At 33.5% G+C, this 20,064-nt stretch overlaps 1 protein-coding gene across 1 annotated transcript; it reads right to left on the bottom strand.

Moving 5' to 3' along the window:
- Positions 1-1,174: 1,174 nt before the first annotated feature.
- Positions 1,175-18,290, bottom strand: LOC114402513 (myosin-11-like). The gene is made up of 38 exons (XM_028365117.1): positions 17,945-18,290; positions 16,491-16,619; positions 14,272-14,415; positions 14,047-14,192; positions 13,807-13,963; positions 13,609-13,667; positions 13,067-13,226; positions 12,843-12,992; positions 12,609-12,745; positions 12,385-12,531; positions 12,152-12,253; positions 11,949-12,006; positions 11,767-11,868; positions 11,135-11,172; positions 10,804-10,930; positions 10,553-10,723; positions 10,270-10,401; positions 10,036-10,145; positions 9,851-9,911; positions 9,450-9,627; positions 9,134-9,339; positions 8,929-9,048; positions 8,181-8,279; positions 7,763-7,984; positions 5,840-5,979; positions 5,257-5,368; positions 5,128-5,172; positions 4,776-5,042; positions 4,517-4,672; positions 4,224-4,430; positions 3,926-4,069; positions 3,422-3,492; positions 3,220-3,319; positions 3,069-3,125; positions 2,911-2,967; positions 2,756-2,836; positions 2,540-2,622; positions 1,175-1,724 (listed from the first exon to the last, which is right to left on the bottom strand). Exons 1-38 carry the CDS (start codon positions 17,945-17,947, stop codon positions 1,601-1,603), a joined length of 4,602 nt encoding a protein of 1,533 aa, XP_028220918.1. The 5' UTR covers positions 17,948-18,290; the 3' UTR covers positions 1,175-1,600.
- Between the last annotated feature and the right edge of the window lie 1,774 nt (positions 18,291-20,064).

Below are 20,064 nucleotides of genomic sequence, written 5' to 3'. Positions count from 1 at the left end.
GTATATTAGCAATCAATATCATAAATTAGGGGAAAAAATTAACACATTCTTTTATAATAATAACTTTAATTTAAAGATATTATAATAACTTATTATTTAATTCAAATAAATTATTTCTCTCTCTTCTTTTATTTTTGACAAACAATAAATGTAAGAATTTTATTTCCTCTCTCTTCTTTACCATCATTAATTTTCTTAAACTTTCTCTTCTCTCACCTCCCACTATAGTATAAACGTATTATAAAAATAAATGTGTATTTTAATTTACAGTTTTTTTTATAATTTAATGTGCATTTTAAATATTTATCTAAAAAATCTTACATTAGATAATTTTACTAAACTTGTTTTATTAAAAATTTATCAAATGTAAATTTTTAACAAAAAACAATAATTTATGTTTAATATAAAATTTTATTATATTATGTTGATTTAATATGTTTCAAAAATATTATGTTTATATATTATGCTTAATATGTTACGAGACTCATAAAAAAAAATCATGAGACACATCATAAGCTAAAATGTATGCACACCCTAAGCTAAAATTAAAAAAATGAATGTAAGTTTTTTTTTATGAAACATAAGTTAAATTATTAACGCTTAATATATTATGCATAAAATGAAGTTATATTCCAAATTTTAGCACCCGCATGCATTAAATTATATTTGGAAATTAAATTTCAGAACAGGATAAAGGTGTTTTTGAAAAAATAAACAAAAAACAAAATGGAAGGATGGTGTAAAAGCAAACTTTGCAAATAGTAAAAGCCTACTTTTCCCTTACTCTTAATGAAGCCTACTTTTCATCTAAAAGCAAACTTTGGATATTTTATGGGACAAAAAATATTTTAACCTTAAATATATATATATATATATATATATATATATATATACGCACATCCATCTTCCTTCATATTTTCTATCCATGCATGTGCCTCAAAGTCTCGAGCATACATTGCAAAGAGTAAGCTTTGAAACTGATCGGAATCGTACCAAATTTCAACTTTTAAGATTCAAATCTTGGTTGAGAGCAGTTTGATATTTTGCTTACAAATTTAGCTACATGGAGAGGCCCCATTCCATGAAGCGATAGCTAGTAATTAGTAAAGATATCGTGGGAGGGGGATTCATTATTCGAGAATATTGTACAGATAAGACTCGAAAACAATGAAAATGCACGACAGAACAAGTCCAAATAAATAATGAACTTTTGCCACATATTCTGACGGACTTCATTCACCACTATAATTTAATGAAATTCCTATAATTCTTTCTAGATACAAAATATTATTCCAAGAAGAGCAATGTGTTCAGAAGTAACAAGGTTCATAAAAAAATGCGAGTGAAAACTTCATGGAAAAAGGCCATAATAGTATTATTCCTTTTACTCTCAGCCCAAAGATCTACTTGCACGGCGTGATGATCTACCTTTTGTCATCCATCACTGAGATGTAAATTTTGGTATGTTTAATACTGACTTATTCTGACACAACCAAAGTCAACAATTCAAGCACTCCATGATAACATTTAAGTGATGTGAGTTGGTAACACCATGGATGTGGGTAAGAATACCGGTGGATCAAATCTACACCAAAAGCTGTCAATCTGGACGTGGCAACAAAAAGCTAAAGCCAGAGTTTTCACGAATTAGAGGCGGGGGCTCTATATCTGCGATATCTATCTGTTCCATTGATTTCGATATGTCATCAACAGAAAACGGAATGCTGCACAAAATAGATGCTTTCATATAGTTAATGTTACAATGTCATGATATAAATTTGCAAAAGGATATGCTAAGAATACAAGCTTCTCAAACTAGTATTCAAGTCAATTTGAAAAAAGTTTTCAACAAATACTTGTTATAGTAAAATATAAAATGAATGTAAAACAAATTAAACTTCGTCCATAAAATCAACTTATGCAACTCTAATTTTTCAGAAGCTCCCTCGTCCAAATTGCTCATAAGCACCGGTAAATTTATCGAAACTTGAAATTATTGCCATAGAAAAATAATACTACTAGGGTTTCATAATTAAAAAACTTCCACAAGTTAATCCAAACTAGACCTTGGTCTTCACTTACATGTCCAGATTAGCATATTTTGGGACTTGATTATTTTCTTTTTCTATAACTTTTCAAGAAAGAAAAAAAAAATTGTCCTGAATGTAGCTTTCCCATGCTTTCTGTCTCAGGACACAACAATGTAATCTTGAAATGGGTTCAGTCCAATGAATGTGGTTGTAAGCTTGGTAGGTTATATAGCAACATGACAAAGTCAGGGAAAGTCAGGGATCACAAATTTGAGAAGAATTAAAGTCAGGGATCATAAATTGAGAACAGCCCTGAACCTCAGGACTGCCACATGCTTATTTCAGTTTTTATATTTATTCTGTATTTGGTTGTCATGCATCATAGTTAAACTAAGTAGTAAGAATTATTTGGTAGAAGCACCAATAAAATGTGAGTGAACTTTAACTATTTGCAAGAATGTTAAAAATAATAGGACAATTATCACATGAGCTAATGATATCTGGCTGACCTTGAATCATCATCCAACAGGAAAGAATTACTAACTGCATTATTTGAATCTTCAGTCATCAACACTCTCATATTGGATATGACCTAGATGAAAACATTAATACGCAGAGCTCAGCATAGTTTCTCTGCACGTCTAATATTTGAAGTTATCGTACTGCTTTCTAACATGGATGATTTTAAACACGAGTTTAAGTAAAACTTTTATGTAAGAACTTACATCGGAGGACACACTATGCGTTCCATATTTGTCATCCCAATACATGGTGCTTATCCGATATAGCTGCTGTATACTAAGGACCTGTACACAGAGACTGAGAATGTTAACTATTCCAAAAAGAAAATCTTTCAATGAAAAAGATTTCTCCTACTTACTGGGCACAGGTCATGGCTTATTTCATCCAATGTTTTCTTTGGTTTCTGATGTATGACCTACACAAAGGAAAAAATTTAGTTCTTCATATTTTCCTATCTCTTGACAATTAGGGAAAAAAATAGTTTCAGATGTTATGTAGCCAAAAATAGATAGATACCAGAAATCCAATAGCTTGTCTAATATGTTTGAGCTCATCCCAGGCTGAACCTGCATACTGCAATTTTGTTTTTTTTTTTGGAGAAGGGGGGTTAGTATATAAGCCTATTAGAAGAACTGAAGAGGATAACAGCAGGGCAAAGTTAATTCACCTCATCTGTTGCCTTATAACACCAATGCTCCAATTCAGCCAAACCAGCTTTGACATATTCTCCATTACTAAATGAGCAGCACTCCCGTCTTAAAAGAAGACTGGAACAAAAAAAAATGAGATGATTAAAATGAGACTCTTCCAATTTACAGAACAGAAGACGGCCCTTAAAACGGGATATTAAAAGTGCAGAACAAACCAACCTATTGAATAATTGTACATTGATGAAAGAAAAAATTTGTGTGAACACCTTACGAACTAAAAATGGAGGAACCTGCATAAATTAAGCCAAAGTGGGAGAAATCACAACATTACAACACTAAATAAATGGAAATAACTTGCCAAAGAAAGGAAAATAAAACAATGTTGGAAGAATATAATATGCAGACCTTTCTGAGGTTTGACCAAATTATGTAGATCAACCTTTCCGTTCTCAAATTTATACAAACCTCCCATGTTTAATTATCAATATAAATCCCCCTTTATTTAAAATCAAAATAAAGAAAATATATGTAACTTGAGAATCAATAAGGGAGGTCATGTAATTTTATTAAATTTCAATAGAAGTATACATGATTTTAGTACAACAATATATTTAATGGAAGTGATCCAAAAATATGTGTAAAGAGACAGAAGTGTTATTGAGACATATTGCTATACGGAGGAAAAAACATAGAAAGAAAGATGCCAAAACAGATTATACTAACATGATTTGCTTTCAAAGTATTTAGAAAGTTTCCTAAGCTCTTCACTATCCCCTGCCAGTGAGCAATCAAAGCGCGTTGTGCTTCGGTGTTTGCTACTGAACGTGATGATCCCTTAACAAGGCTTGCTCTGGATGTTCTCGGTGCCTATCTCGTCACATATTAACAGTGATGTTTTAAATGAATGAATTTCTATGGAAATGTAAAAATTGGAAAAAAAATAAATTGATCATTTTTAAAAGCAGACATTATAGACCAGCTTGTAGAATCCTACTACAGATTAATGAATAAATTGTCATACCTGGATGCATAATCCAAGCAAGGGAGAAATTTCTTTCTTCAAATTATCACGAATCATTCCATATATCTTTTCCACATATGCTGTAAGCTGTTGTTTGAAAAGCAGAGCTGGGTACTTGGCTTCAACTTGTCTTAATGTATCTACTCCTCTGCTTGTGTTACCATTTATTAGGGAAAGATTGACTCCAGCTGGTGCTCCACGGAAACTCTGGGAAAAAAAGGGAACTTGCTTATCTGAAGAATAGAAGATTTTCATTGGGAATTAATTAGTTCATATCAGAAGCTATGCTTTACTTGAGTCATCCTCCCAAACAGGGTTGCTGATGAAGAACGACGGCGTTGTGGAGCCATTCCAGCAGCACCACTAGCCTTGAGCGTGCGCTGGAGTAACAAGAGAAGTGTAGAGGCATTGGATAACCAATAAGCCAAGATATCATTGTTATCCTGGGTCTGAAATCCAAATTGAAATATATCAGCAACTTGAAAGTATTACGCTAAGAAAGAGGTGTAAGAAAAAGAGACTACTAGCATGTGGAAGTTGCATTTTTCACACCTCAATTGCATGACCAATAGTTTGGATGATACGGTCAAAAACGCTAGTACGCTCAACTTCAAATGATCGCCAGTGCAAGAGGCATTTGTATATGATACAGGCAGCAATTGGTCTGTTCCCAGCATAGCCTAGATGTTGTGCAATACATCTAATGAGTAACTCTTGATTCTCCTGTTGTTTCTCATTTAGTGACTTTTGTGGTTTGTCGTCCAAGCCGTCAGAGGGTTCCCTCCGGTGCATTGATGTGCTATGCATTTCCTGACTAGGCTATTAGGTGACCAAGAAAGAGTCAAATCCATATAGACATACCCAAAACCAATAACTACGAATTTAAAATAAAAGATTTAGTTACCAGAGTTGTCTTTGCTTCCGGTACAATATGACCACTTTCAGTTCTCTATTGACAGACAAAAAGCTCCTTTAAACCAATGTCAAGCATTATATTGTTTTCACGCATATAATATTCATTATTGAGGATTACCTGGACAACTGATCTTGAACGTCCTGAAAGGAACTTATTAGGTGCCATGGACACAGCTTGTTGACGTAGAACCTGATTCTCTGATTCTAAATTAGTGATCTTCTCCTCTAGCCTAATCATAGAATTATGAGATTTCACTCAACCATCTCAGTGAATTAAGAGCAGGCATAATATGATGAAATTTTGAATTAGCTATAAATTATTGAGATGTCAAGAGAAGTTAAAGAAAGATAAATTTTTAACAGCTAGCCAATTATCACACATTTCAAGAGAAAGAAAGTCTCCACAACAAGGAATTTGGCACACAAGTTTACACAAGTCATCCAATATTTTCAAAGCAGGTCATTGTTGATTAAAGGGTGGCCCAGAGCACAAGGCTCCCACCACCAAGTAGGGTCTGGAGTAGTAAATGTATGCAGCTGTAACTCCATAAGCAGAGAGACTGTTTCCAAGATTTGTACTGGTAACCTCTGGGTTACAAGTAACAACCTTAACATAGTGACAAGGCTCTCCCTTGCAAGACATCATTGACTATCACGGGAAAATAATTACATCAGGGCATACTTTTCATTATTTATATTACCTAGTCAGTGATTCTTGAAGCTGACGTGTCTTCTTCTCCGTGTCTTCCAGTTTTTTACCTCTTTCTTCGCTACAAACTTGGGCTTCGTTGTATTTTCTTTCAAAGTCATCAGCTTTCTGTTTCTCTGACTTGAGTGAAGTCTGTGTAGATAAAGCCAAGGCAAAATCACGTAAGATGAGCTAACCATGATATGATGCTACAAAAACATTGGTATTCACCATAAGCTTAAGAGGAAATTGTCCTCCTTATTTCTTGATAAACTTATCCAAAGGCATATTCAGAAACATAAATCTGTCCAATTAAAATACATCATCCTAATACAAATTACTAGAGTAGAGATATAATCTATTCAAGTGCCTCCACCTAACCTTAGTTTTTTTAAATGATTTGTTCTTGACATGTAGACATTGTATGGGACTCCATGACAGTAAAATGTTCAATCTGGATCCTTGCGACCCCCACTCTTCACAATTATTCATAATTAAGGTAAGTTTTAGTACAAGGTAAAGTGCACTTGTGCATTGTCCACACTTCAAAGGACATTTTGTGAGGGAACAACACCACTGGATATCAACTAGCATTAATGCATAACTTGATTTGATAGTAGTATTAATTTGAAGAGAATGAACAATCTATCTTGTTGTTCCATAAATCAACAGGAGAGAAACTTGCTTTGTTACATCCCTTTAAACAGAGGAGGATCTACAGACTGTTAATGAAATTAATGTAATAATCCAGGCTGCTAGAGGTGTTTCATGAACAGACAAAACAGTGAAACACAGAGGTGGACTGACATTATATCAGAGAAGCCTTGGCCAGTCATATTATCACTCTTACTCACATATCTACAGCAATTCAAGTAGCTGATATTTTTACCAATGCTATGACCAGACAGCGGCATGGGTTTCTTGTTGCCAAATTGTTGCTGGTTGACAACCAGCATCAACATGAGGGGGATGTTAATGAAATTAATGCGATAATCCAGGCTGTCAAGGGGTCATATTTATCACATGTTTTTTAGGCTGTCATAATTATTATTTTCATCTGTATATTCAGTATAGTGTATAGACATAACCTTAGGAATTTATTTCCTTTCTAATAAATCTGAAGTAAATATCTGCAAGATCTCCTAGAATGCCTATCTTGTAAAGATGCTGAATGACTATTTAATAACAAAGGCCACAAGAGGACAGTTCAACTTTTCCCAAACACATCTTCCTAATCTTTTTTTTTTTATCAGCAAAATAGGATAAGTATATTAAAATAACAGTACCAGGGGTATTATGATTACAAAAGAGTTATGGAAATCGTAGTGGATCCACCTGACATCTTCCTAATCTTTGATGTGGTTCTAGGGATTTCCTAACTCAGATATAGCATTTCATACAAGTACTCTGAAAGCGAATCAAACTCCTCCCATAGTTAAAGTCAACTTATGCCCCTCAATTTTTTTATAAGCTCCTTCATTTAACTCCTCTAAAAGTTAAGGTGCATAAGTTGATTTTAACTTATAAGAGAATTTTGATTCATTTTCTTCTCTTATAAGTACTTAAGAATAAGTTTATCCAAGATAGGTCATAGTTCTGTTTACAAGCTAGGTTACATAATTGGATACATGTCCAGAACAAAAATAAGATACTATTTAAATAACTTCTTCTCATTGAAATTCTTTATGGTCCTCAGTCTCATATACCAAATTCCATATCTGTTGTATTTTTCCCCCCTTTATGAACTAATCAATGAAGAAGAGGCTACAAAATTAATGTGCCATTCTAAAAATGATATAGGTCATATATTACCGAAATAAATATTGTCATAAAAACTTTCAATTTTAAAAGAAGCATTTTATATCGAAAGAGATGCATCCTTGAAATAAGGTTCACCTAATAGGAGATTTGGTCTTGTATGACTGAACTTTCTTACCTTTAGGCTCTCAACTTCTGCAGTCAGTGTCTCAATCTTCTGTGTATCTTCAACAATAACTTGTGTTTCTTTAATGACGGGAGGTGCTTCTTCAACAACTTTCTTCACATTCTCTCGCTCTTTGATGAGAAGAGCATTAGTTTCTTCAAATTTGTTCTGCATCTCCTGCAATGAATTCTGCACTTTTGCTATCTCCTGTGCTTTGGATTCTTCCAGATTGGTCTGTACATGATTCCACATGGCTAACTTTTCGCCTTACCAGTTGAAAGGATATTTAATAACTTGCAAATATTGGCCTTTTAACCTTCCTTTTTATTTCTTATTTGTGCAAAAATGTTTTTCAAAATGCATGAATGTGTAAGAGATCAGAATAACAAAATCCTTCCAAATTATATCTATACACAAAACATGCACTTACCCTTAAACCTTTTTCTAGTTGGAGACGCCAAGTGAGTTCCTCCACTCTTTTTTCTAGTTTATCCTTTGCTTCTTGAAGGGCACCAGTTTCTCTTGCAGCCTAAAGCAAATGGAAACATATGTCAACTTAGAAGAAAACAGAAAGATATAATGAAACCAGGAAAATAAAATTAAAAAAAGTGAGGTTCAAGCTACTTATATATTACAGAATGAGTCAGGTACAAGCAGCTTAATCAGTTGGATCAAGGTGGGGTTAGTTTTAGATTTGATCCTTCATACCACTAAAAAGGAAAGAAACATCAAAGAAAGATATTGGATGACTCTCAATTTAGGCCATTGTGGATGTGACATACTATTTTGCAGTTTTCTCCAAGGTTTATTTTGTATCTACTTCATTTTTTCAAAATAAAGATAAGGTAGTGGTTCAAGAAATCAAAATAAAAAGGGAACAAAGTTTTGTCCTCTGTAATTACAAGTGAAAAATTAAAAGCCAATTTAATCTTTGCAGATCAGAAGAGAATTTTAAGTTCTTCTATTGTTTTTCCCTTCATGAAGATAATGATGAAACAAAAAATATGAATATTGTTTGTATATATCTATAATTTGAAACTCAATTTTACAATTAAAAATTGATCAAATAGTATCTTTTGCTTTTTGTGCCATAAGTTTTGTAGGATGGACGTGTTACATCTTTTGTCATCTATTTCTGAAGGATCTACTTAATGTATAAGAATCATGGTAAAACATACCATTTTCAGTTTCCTAAGTTCTTTCCTGGCTATGCGCCCCCTCCATCTGCATTGTGTAACTATTGCACCTCTATTAAGCCTCTTATAATATATGGCAGCTTTGTGGCACCGCCACCAAGCCTGCAATTTTTTGAGAGGGAATTTAAAATACTGAATACTGATTGCCCTAGAGGATAATCCAAATCATATAGTACTGAACCAAAACCTGAATAATAATGGAAGCTTTAGTCTGCTTCCTAAATCTGAATTTATTGCGGGCAGCAATGGCCCTTATAGCTGTTTGCAGTGTAAGTGCTGACACATGAAGTTCTTTATAGGCTTTCCTAGCTTCATATCTGCGTACGTTCTTTTGAATTTTCCTAGCAGCAGCCTCCCTTCTCAAGTGCTCATAGAGTTTACATGCAAGTCTTCCTACAGATTTGAGATACATTATTCTAACCAGGGAAGTCATACAATATGAAAATTTGACTGCATGTATCCAAACAAATGAATCGGGATATTTCACTTTTGAAACACTTTACCTCTCCACCGAGACTGCACATATATGCTCTTCTTTCGCAATGCAAGATAATGTTTACGAGCTTGATGAGTTCGTATACGCCGTTGGATAACTTTTGCTGCATTACTAAGTACTTGAGCTCTCCGTGCATCTAGTTCAGCCATCTGACCTGCTCGCAAGAATACCTTTGTTTTTCCAATCTACAATATTTGAAGCCAACCAAATGAATTTTGTGAACATATGAGCATGGCATAAATATTATACATATAAGCAAGTTATAAGACCATACAAGCTCCCTGTTGATATTAGTTCGTTAAGTCTGAAAGAGCTGTTATAAATTAATGCTGCAATGTGCATGGGTTATAGTTGTTGCTAAGGCCTTAAGAGCTTTACAAATTATGCTGGTGAAATATTTCAAATTACCTGATATCCTTGAAGCCCCATCTTTTCCAAAATCTTTTGGCAACCAGTCTTTTCATCACAGCTACTCACAGGTGAAAAACATGACATATTAGCACCATGCCCAAGTTTGGTACGAAATATTTGAACATATCAAGCCAAAACTTTCTTCCTCCAAGGCATAGAAGATAAACTAAAAGAGTGCTTACTTTGCTTCCATGGCCTCTGTAGCAAGGATGCCAAATCTGTTTATAAATTCAAAGAAAGCACGACGAGTAGGGTAGCCAGCACAACTGATTCTGATTGCCTCCAAAACACCCTATAGGAACAAGAGTTAGGAACAGCTGAAGAAGGGGTGAAGACTTGATGGAACTATGAATATACTTTTGTATAAACCATCTTCCAAATAATGAAATAAAGGAAGAACATAAAAGCATACTCACACCACAGCGAAGTTGTTGCATAATATTGACATTCTCAAAAATTGCAGGCTTGAGTTGGTTATTTGGTTTCACACATCTAATGTAATGGGGTTCTGTAGAATTTAATGTGTCCATCAGGCTTTGTAGTTGTAGCTGCACCATTCAAAATTTCATTAGCTTCTTGATAATAAGAATGCAATTCAGTTTTTGTAGGTTGTGAAGTGAGCTTGTTCATATATTCATTATTTGAAGTTTTAGTCGAAGTCCTAAAGTTTACCAATAAAGACTTGAAAAAGAATGATACCTTAAAACGAGAACCAATTGAAGAAAATTTGGAAGATTTTGATGTCTCTTCTGGAAGTGGAGGAAAAAGGCCAGATACAAAAGAACATTTGGAAGCACTCAATAAATCTTGATGTTCAGGAACCACATAATCCTTGTTTTTGTCTAAGAATTGGTCAGACTGGTATAATACCTACAGATTTAGGAGGGTAAATTTGAATAAGCAAAGATGCCTCGTTTTAGTAGCAGCTAATGCTATGAGATTAGTCATACCTCCCCAGCATAATGAGCAATAGTGAAATCTGTTCGAGACAATTTTGGCTTAATAAAGCGCTTGTTATTCTTAAATGTTTGATAAAGCTTGTTTGCAAATGTTTCATGAGTTGACTTCGGAAACATGCTGAAAGACAAAGGGAGAGGGTAAAGGCAAGAACAATGGAGGTAGATTCAATATGTTATGTAACAAGGAGCTTTGGATTTGAAGAAACCAGGCAAAAACTGGATCATGTCTACTTTTACCAACCTAAAGTAAATTGAAAAATTTAAATTCATCAAGCAAGCTGTGAAAAGGAAGTAGTTCATGGGAAAAATAACAATTATTTACCAAGCTTCATCAAGGAGAGCAATGATTCCTCCAGGTTTCTGCAAAAGCAAAATCAATGTAAAAGAATAGTACAAGAACAAAAGGCAGGAAAATCCTAACTAGGGATTGAATTAAGCTGTAAAATGGGCCCAAAATAATAACTTGGTGGAAGACTATTCGCTACTCAGAAATGGAACTTGCTTGATTATAAATTTATATTCATCTAAAACCCAAAATAAAAGATTGTGTATATTAGACACAATAAAGGACTTGTGGTTCAATTCCAAAGAAGCAAGAATGAAACTCATTAATCAATTTTCTTTTCATCACAAGTTCCTGTTTCCCTGCTTCTCTTCCTTTCTACATGTATGTAGTTGTTCTGTATTTTTTATCAACCTTTGCAGATTGGGATCAATTGAAAATTCATTATTAATAGGCAAGGTATAGTCACACTAAATAGACTGTGGGGAGAGCCTATATTGGATAATTAGAAACGACAGCAATGTAAATATCATCTTTAAGCATATCAAACACACACACCTTTCAGTTTCATTAAGGTTTTGAACATCTAAGTTGAAGGCTTCCAACTAAAAATGAATCAATTATACTCGTTGCCTTAAAGAAAGTGGGAAAAAAAAGGAGAGAAAGAAAACCTTCTCAATAAGGTTCAAAACATCTTGGTTGTCAACAAATTCAATGTAGCTCCAATTGATCTGCTCCTTTGTATATTCTTCTTGTTCCATTTTAAACACGTGCTGAAATTCATCATCACCATCATATTAATAATGGAAATAAAAAACAAACTTGAAGTGCATAATTTGTTCTTAGACTTTGCCTGGTTGAAATGTTGCTGCAACTTCTCATTTGTGAAATTAATGCAAAATTGCTCAAAACTGCAGAGCATGACAAACTGAAAATAAGTTACAAAAAATTGAAACTTGAGAATAAGTAGAGGTAGTTTGCTTTCAATATCTTCAGTAATGCCCTCTTGTGGACATACTTATATAGATATGTTTATTCTTCGAAACTATATATTACCTGTTAGATTTAAAGCTTTCGAAACCATAGATATCAAGGACCCCAATCAAAGATTTAGAATTGGGGTCTTGTCCAATGGAATTATTAATCTTGTCCACCAACCTGTTAGTAAACACATAAATGATCCAGGAATCAAAACCAGAACCCTGTATTCTCATATTCAGTATCTGTGATACTAATTAGACAATTTAAAGGTCTTTAAAATGAATTTGTTTCCATTTTTAGTATCTTACCAGTCAAATAGCCGAGAATAGATTGTTTTTGCCAATCCATCTCTACTGATAGCTGCACTTTGGGGGTCAAGGCTCCGTTTTATAACTTCTTCAGGGGTGATCATGACACGCTTACATAATGCGTCTTCCAAGGCATCAGCATCACACCTGATCCAATATTGACAATTATCTTAAGTAAACTATATATCATACAGACATAAGTAATAATACAACAGTGTCCATACATGAGAAGCTCAGCAGTTGTTTTCAGGTGGAATTTGGATTTGTCATCTTTTGGAACTGATGAATCAACTTCTTTTCCTTTGGTAAATTCAATATTACCAATATGAAGAATTGAAGCAACAACTCTGAAAATGGCTTCCTGAGAACAAGACAGCAGGGAAAAGCAGAGAGGGAGAGAACAATCATTCTATATTCTAGCAGGAAAAAAGCTGCATTCGTATTTGTGGAAGAAATACCTGATCTTTTTGGCTTATTCCAACAATATCCATAGCTCTTCGGGTAGCAAGATATTCATGAGCATCACTTACATCAGCCAGTTCATAGCATTTTGACTGGTTAAGGTAGTGAAACGATCTAGGATTTCCTAATTTGTATTTCTCAATTTCCTGTTAGCAGAATTTTCAATGAGTTTATATAATTAAAAGAATCAATAATAAGTAGATCGTAGACAGAAAGCCACCTCCTGTGGTGCAGCACAAAGAAGATAAAAGCAATGGTAGTTCCTTTCAGGATCATTAATTTGGCAAACCCGAGATCTCTCTAGAAGATATGTTCGGATGGCTGCTCCTGATATTCTTCCACTTTTATCGAATTGGATCTCAACAAATTTACCAAAACGGCTGCACCATTAACACTAGGAGAATTTGAAACCAACTCTTTGGTAATAGCTTAGACATTAAGAATCATGTAGCAGCTTATGTTAGCAAAAAAAGGAATTCCTTTTCTGGAACGAAAATTTGATTAAGAAAGGCATCATTCTAACTGCCCTTCTTAACATCAGAATGACTTTTGACAATATAACGTGATATTAAGGTAATGAAATGAGACAAAACTGGAGATGAAGTTAATCTATAATTTCAGACTAGCAGTAAGAATGAAGCACAAGGAATCCTTTGTTGTCCACATGTCAGAAAGACTGATACAAGGTTAGTTTACATACCAGAAATCATAGAGAATAAAACCCACAGAATCCTTTATTTACCACATATAAGATACACTCACCTAGAATTGTTATTCCTGACAGTTTTAGCATTCCCAAATGCTTCCAGTACTGGATTTGACTGCACTCAAATCAGTTAATATGGAAGTCTTGAATGAGTTCATATTAAAAGATAAGAAAATGGAATGTTATTCATTGGGGAGGGCGGGGACGGGAATTCTGTTAGAGTTCAAAAATGAGTGTAATTAATTAGATCATACTTCAAGAACTTGTTGTTCAACTGTTCGCCCTTCGGTACCAGCCCTACCACCTAAGAAAGCAAGGTATTGCATAAGCATTTTTGTAGTTTCAGTTTTGCCAGCTCCACTTTCCCCACTGACTAGAATTGAATTGCTTTTTTTTTCGTTAATCATCGCCCTGATATTAATAAAATCAACAATTCAATATTTGCTTCACTTATAGAAATGAAACTTGGATCTTAAGAAAAAATATAGGATTACCTATATGCAACATCAGCAACTGCAAACACGTGAGGGCTTAATTCCCCAAATGGAGCTCCCTTGTATTGTTGCATCATGTGCGCACCATAAATATGAGGTAGTCTTTGGAATGGATTTATTGCAATCAGAATATTTCCAGTATAAGTCTGCCAAAACATTAGGTAACAACTTTTTCACTGATAAACTTTGCTGAATCTCATCACATTAAAGGGAAGAAAGCCTTACATATATTTCATTCAATTCATATCTAGCTTTTAAGTTCTGCAGGACTCCAGGCTCATGCAAGTAGGACAGTTTAGTCATATCGTCCACTCCACCAGGAGGAGCTTCCATATCCTTAGGATATATTTTTGATAAATTTGCAACAACCTTAAAATAGCCAAAATAGAAGTTACTGCATTATTTTGCACATTTTCCAGTAAGCAATACATGCATGAGAAAGAAGTGCTGCATGAAGAAATGAAGTATACAAATAACAATAATTTTCTTACTGCAGAGTTTAATGAGTAAAGATAAAGCAGGAATACAATAAAGACACAGACAGTGGTAAATTTGTTCAAGACTCCAATCAATGACTTCGACACAGATTTTCAGAACAATAAACCTTAATTAAATAATTTTCTATAGAACATATTGATGACTTGAATCCCAAGCAGGTGAATTCAATAATGAAAGAAAGAACCCTTGTTTATGGATCTCTTCCCTTTTTACTTTTTAGTGCTTTCTTTGGCCTTCGTTTCTCATTCCATGATCTACTTGAAGCCAGATACAGCTGACCAGCAGTTCTTTTTCTTATTTTAGTTGATCACCATGTATGTAGTTGCTACGTATATAAACCTAGGATGATCACAAAGGAGACCGGGGACAAAGCTAGAATAATTAAGATGGGGGACCTAATATGAAAATTACTTTATTGAGGGGTGCCAAATTAATTTTGTTTTAGAAAAAAAAGCTGCATAGGAAGGGAAAAAAAAGAATGGGCCCAATCCTCTCCTCAAAGCAATATTTCACATCCCCTAAATGAGAGGCAAATCATTACCTATCATTATTATTTTATCTTTCTTCTGTATTAACTGCTGTCATACAATAAGCCTATGTCAAATGTTTAGCTATCCAATATAGTATGGATTGATTCTAGAATGAAAGTCTTATTTATCAAGATAGGGTGCTGCCCATCAATGACCACAATTGGTCGTAAACCAATCATCAATCTTCTTCTTGTTTATGTGGACGATATTGTGGTCACCAAATCAGATTAATAGGCTATCAGTACAATCAAGAAATTGTTGCATTCAACTTTCCACATGAAAGACCTTGGCCAACTCACTTATTTCTTGGGATTAGAAGTACACTTTCAACAGAAAGGCATTTTTGTCAATCAACACAAATATATTCAAGATCTAATTCAATTAGTTGGTCTCACTAATTCTGCTCTTATTGACACTCCAATGGAAATTAATCTAAAATTGTGACAAGATGAATGTGACCTTCTAGAAGACCCAACTTTCTATCATAAGCTAGTTCGAAGTCTTATTTACCTAACCATCACCAGACCAGACATCTCATTTGTTGTCAACACAATTAGCAACTTCATGCAATTTCCTTGGAATTTGCATCTTTCAGTAGTAAACTGTATTATTCAGTATCTACTTGATACTTCCAGCCGTAGTCTTTTCTTCCCTACTGGTGCATCAACACAACTTCAAGCATACAGTGATTCTGGTTAGACTAGATGTCCAGACACACGCAAATCCACTACTAACTGGTGTATGTTCTTAGGGGAAGCTCTAATCTCTTGGAAATGCAAGAAACAAGACTCAATCTCCAAATCATCCACTGAAGCAGAATACCGCGCCATGTCTGCTGCATGCTCTGAGACAATACAAGTGCCATTCAAATTGACACAAATCTTGTTTACCATGAAAGAAAGAAACACATAAAGGTTGATTGACACTCAACCCAGGAGGTGTATGACCATCGAGTTATCATCTTGCCTCATGTTTCTACATTTGTTCAACTCGTTGGCATTCTCACAAAATCCTTGACACGTCAGTGCCATAATTTCCTAGTCAGCAAATTTATGCTTTTAGACTTACCAGCATCAATTTGAGGGGGGATTTCAATGGAATTGATTAGCAGAATATTAGTTATTAATTGACACAAATTTTAGAATATTGGTTATTATTGGCACAAATTTGTTGATCATTCAATACAGCAGATCTTACATGATTATATAGTTGTAATTATCTCCTTAATTAGTTATCTCAGTTGTAAGATAGCATTTATTGCAGATTGACTATTTAATTCATAGATGTAAAATTCAAATTGGATGAACACTATTTAATGCAAAATTCTTCACAAGAGAACACAGTTTTTCATCTGCAACTTTCTCAGTCTAATAAAAATAAGGAACCAAGTAACTGGCACTCTGACAGTCTACAAACCTTTTTTCCATTGGTATCTTCAATTTCAGCATCCGTTCCATTGATTTTTAATACCTGTCCATCAATCCAAGATACCTCTGGGTCTTCAATCCAGACATGAGAACCCACAATAATATTCACTGGAGTCCCCTGCAGATTGAGATATGGAATCATTTTTTTATTACAATGATCTATGTAAGATCTCATTAAGGTTCTAAATATTTATTTTTATATTATCTTGTCTTCAAGAAAAACTAACAAGAATTGTAAATGGGTTTGTCCCATGACATGCGTCTAGAAAGATCTATAAATTTCAAACTAAACTAAAATATGCCTAGTTAGACAGGACCTGTAAGCCTGTAGTACTAACAGCCAAATAAATCAGAATGTTTTACCATAATTCTCCGGAATAGTCGCCTAACAACCAACTAGATGCCACATTGTAGAAAAGTCAGTTTAATCAGAGTTTTCTGCTGCATGACAAGATATCATATTTCTTTCCTACTACATCCTTTTCTAATGTATTGATTGAGAGATATTTTGAGTTTTTGAATCTTGAAAAAATTGCAAATACCACAGGAAATCAGAATCTACAAGTCTACTGGATGCTCTTCAAAAGTAAAGTTCATGTATAAGTATAAACAAATGCGAGTCACAACCCACAACTCAGGATCCTGAGCTCAATATTGTTTTGAAACTTGATATGCCTACTAAATCTATATTTCTTCTATCCATTGCTAAAATCCATCCACTCTATACAGAGCGAACCAAGTGTGATTTGTCTGCTTTGCATTTCACGATTCATCACTTTTTGTTTCATAATTCATCCACTGTTGGCATCATTATTCTCTGACAATGATGGCTAAGTTACCCAACTTGATCTGAATGCAACATCTCCCAAATAAATCATTTGCTTTTAGATTTGAACAAATACAGGTCCTTAGGTACTTTTAATGTTGTTCTTCTATTAGAATTGGAGTTTCATCTCGATAATCCGTATACTAAATGCTTAAATGCATAAAAACATTAAATGTCACCACAGATTCCCAAGGTAAAACTCCAATTCTGATTCGAGAACAACCCCAAAAGCACATAAGGAACTACATATAAGTTTTGTCGGATTGTGAACTCCAATCCTTTTTCCCATACTTCTCCGAAATTCTAATGTGCATTGATCATGGAGGAGGATCACTTAATAAAACAACTTTGCATTACAAAGAATCACTTGACTTCAAAGTATGACGACCCCTAACACCTTCTCTCCAGTATCCAGTTCATAGTTTTATTCCATCTTTCACGTAAGTATTTTCAATTCCAACGCACGTAAACGAGATCTTACTATTTATTTTAAAATGTAAAAGATAGAAATAACAAGAGGCTTGATCGCCTGAGGCTTCCAATTGCGCAAGCAAAGAAAAACGCATTGCATGAAAAGAAAAAAAAAAAGTAAACTGAAAATGGCGAGAGAAACATACCATTATTGCGGTGTAAAGTGGGAGGTGAGGGAGACCTCAACAAGAAGGTTCATAAAGAGAAGGAAATGAGTTATGGATCTGATGGGAGCGTTGCTGAGATTTGAATGAAAGGCGTTAAGAAAGTTGTGGGAAAATGATGTGAAGGTGAAAGTGAGATGATAGGAACGACGACATTGTTTAGTTTTGGGGGGAAGATGAAAGGAGAGAGAAGTGGAAGAAGCGAGTGTGGGTTTGGATCCATGAAGAGACATTCTTCGCCACGCCCTTCAACCTCGGCACCTTCTTCTTCTTCCCTTTGCTTTCGCGCCAACTCGTGGCTCCTAATTAACTATGTGTCTCTCGCTCTAAGCTCTTTAACGGAATTTCTTCTCACTCCCTTCCCTTGTGTTTTAAATGTTTATACACTTGTAACTTCACAAGTTACCTAATAATATTCAAGTTACTCTATATGTATTTAAATTCATCCATATATGTATGTATTCTCTAACTATATTTATTAGTTGTTAACTTTGTCAAATTCTAATAACTTGGTAACTTTATTAAGTTGAGTAAATTTTATATAAGAAGTATTGACCATATCCATCAACTTAATTTATTTATTTTTTTCCATGAGAAACAAACAATAGAAAAAAAAAACCATTAATCTAGTTAGCTCCGTATAAAAGAAATAGATGGTGTGTTTGAACTAGATGTAGTAAGAATTGCTATGTTGATCATTATTAAAACTTTTATGCTTTTTTTTTTACTAAATATAGATGTCAATGAAATGAAGAAGGAATTTATGTACATGGTTTTTCCTAATAATTATGCTGGGTAAGATTTAAAAGGCCTGATACTTACAAAATTACATAGGAACTATCTTTGTTGATGTTATAGTTAATCGTTACTAATATTTAACTGTGTTTGTGTTAGCATAATTTTTAAATAAGATTGACAAATTAGACAACAAACTATGTGGTTATAAAATCTCTTTTACATTTTTTTGTTCTTAATCCTCTAGTTCATCAGAAAAAATAATCTTGATTAATCTGAAATTTAGTTAAAAGATAAATAAAATCTGACTAAAAATTGTTTCGGTCAAAAATTGAACTTAGATATTGTGTAGTTGTCTCCCAACAAATATTTTAAACAAAAAATGTCCTTGCATTAAAAATGTAAAAGAAATAGCTAAATTCTTTAGAAATATAAATTGAAAATATGATTACATTCTAAACTTAAAAGAATATGAAATATAAATAGAAAATATTTAGGGTGTCTTAACTAGATAGTCTTATCTTTTAACATTATTTACACAAATTTGAATTTTCAATAATCAATTTCACGTGCTAAAGAACATCCCATACTTTTTTTGTGCTTATAGAGGAATGATTACTTATTTGACTCTTACCAATAAGGTTGGAAATGAGTCAAATTTAATTTAACAAGATTCGACTCAAATTTAATATTTAGTTCATCTCAAAATGTGACTCAAATTTGGTATGAATCTCTTTTTTTTTTCCACTCGAACTCGACTTGATTTAAACTCGCAAATAACTCAATTCAGCTCATTAGCTAAGTTCAAATTTTTTAAATTCTATACATTTCAAAATTTTAATTTATTAGTAGATTTTAGATAAAATAATTATTTAATTTTTTAAGAAGGCAAAATTGAACATATTATATTAACTTTATAGTACTACAAGGTAAGGCAATAAAAAAAAATTAACGAGAGCTGAGAAGTGATGGTTGAGTACAAATAGTCAAAATAGAATGAGTAGAATATAATTATTAAGTTAAGATAGGTTTGAAAGCTATAATGGAACATAACCCTAATTCAAAATTCAGGGTAAAATATTAACTATAATAAACATTTTTTATTACAGTTTTTTAACAAATTTTTTTTACATTTTTTAATTATAGTTGAGAAACTCAATAGCTATTAATGGAACATAAGCCTTTAGTTTTTTTGACAGGACTAGCCTTTAGTTGAGAAGCTCAATAGCTAATAAACTTTTTTTTTTACCTACAGTCATATAGTTGTGAAGGTTGCTAGCTATTAATTTGCATAAAGGAATATTTCAAAATAAAAATATTTGTAATATTGGTATTATGAATATAATCACTTAAAAAAGTTATTCTTT

This window comes from Glycine soja, chromosome 20 (genome assembly GCF_004193775.1).
Source record: "Glycine soja cultivar W05 chromosome 20, ASM419377v2, whole genome shotgun sequence".
NCBI lineage: Eukaryota > Viridiplantae > Streptophyta > Magnoliopsida > Fabales > Fabaceae > Glycine > Glycine soja.
The sequence above is the reverse complement of the archived record's forward strand: the minus strand, read 5'-3'. Positions and strand labels throughout refer to the sequence as shown.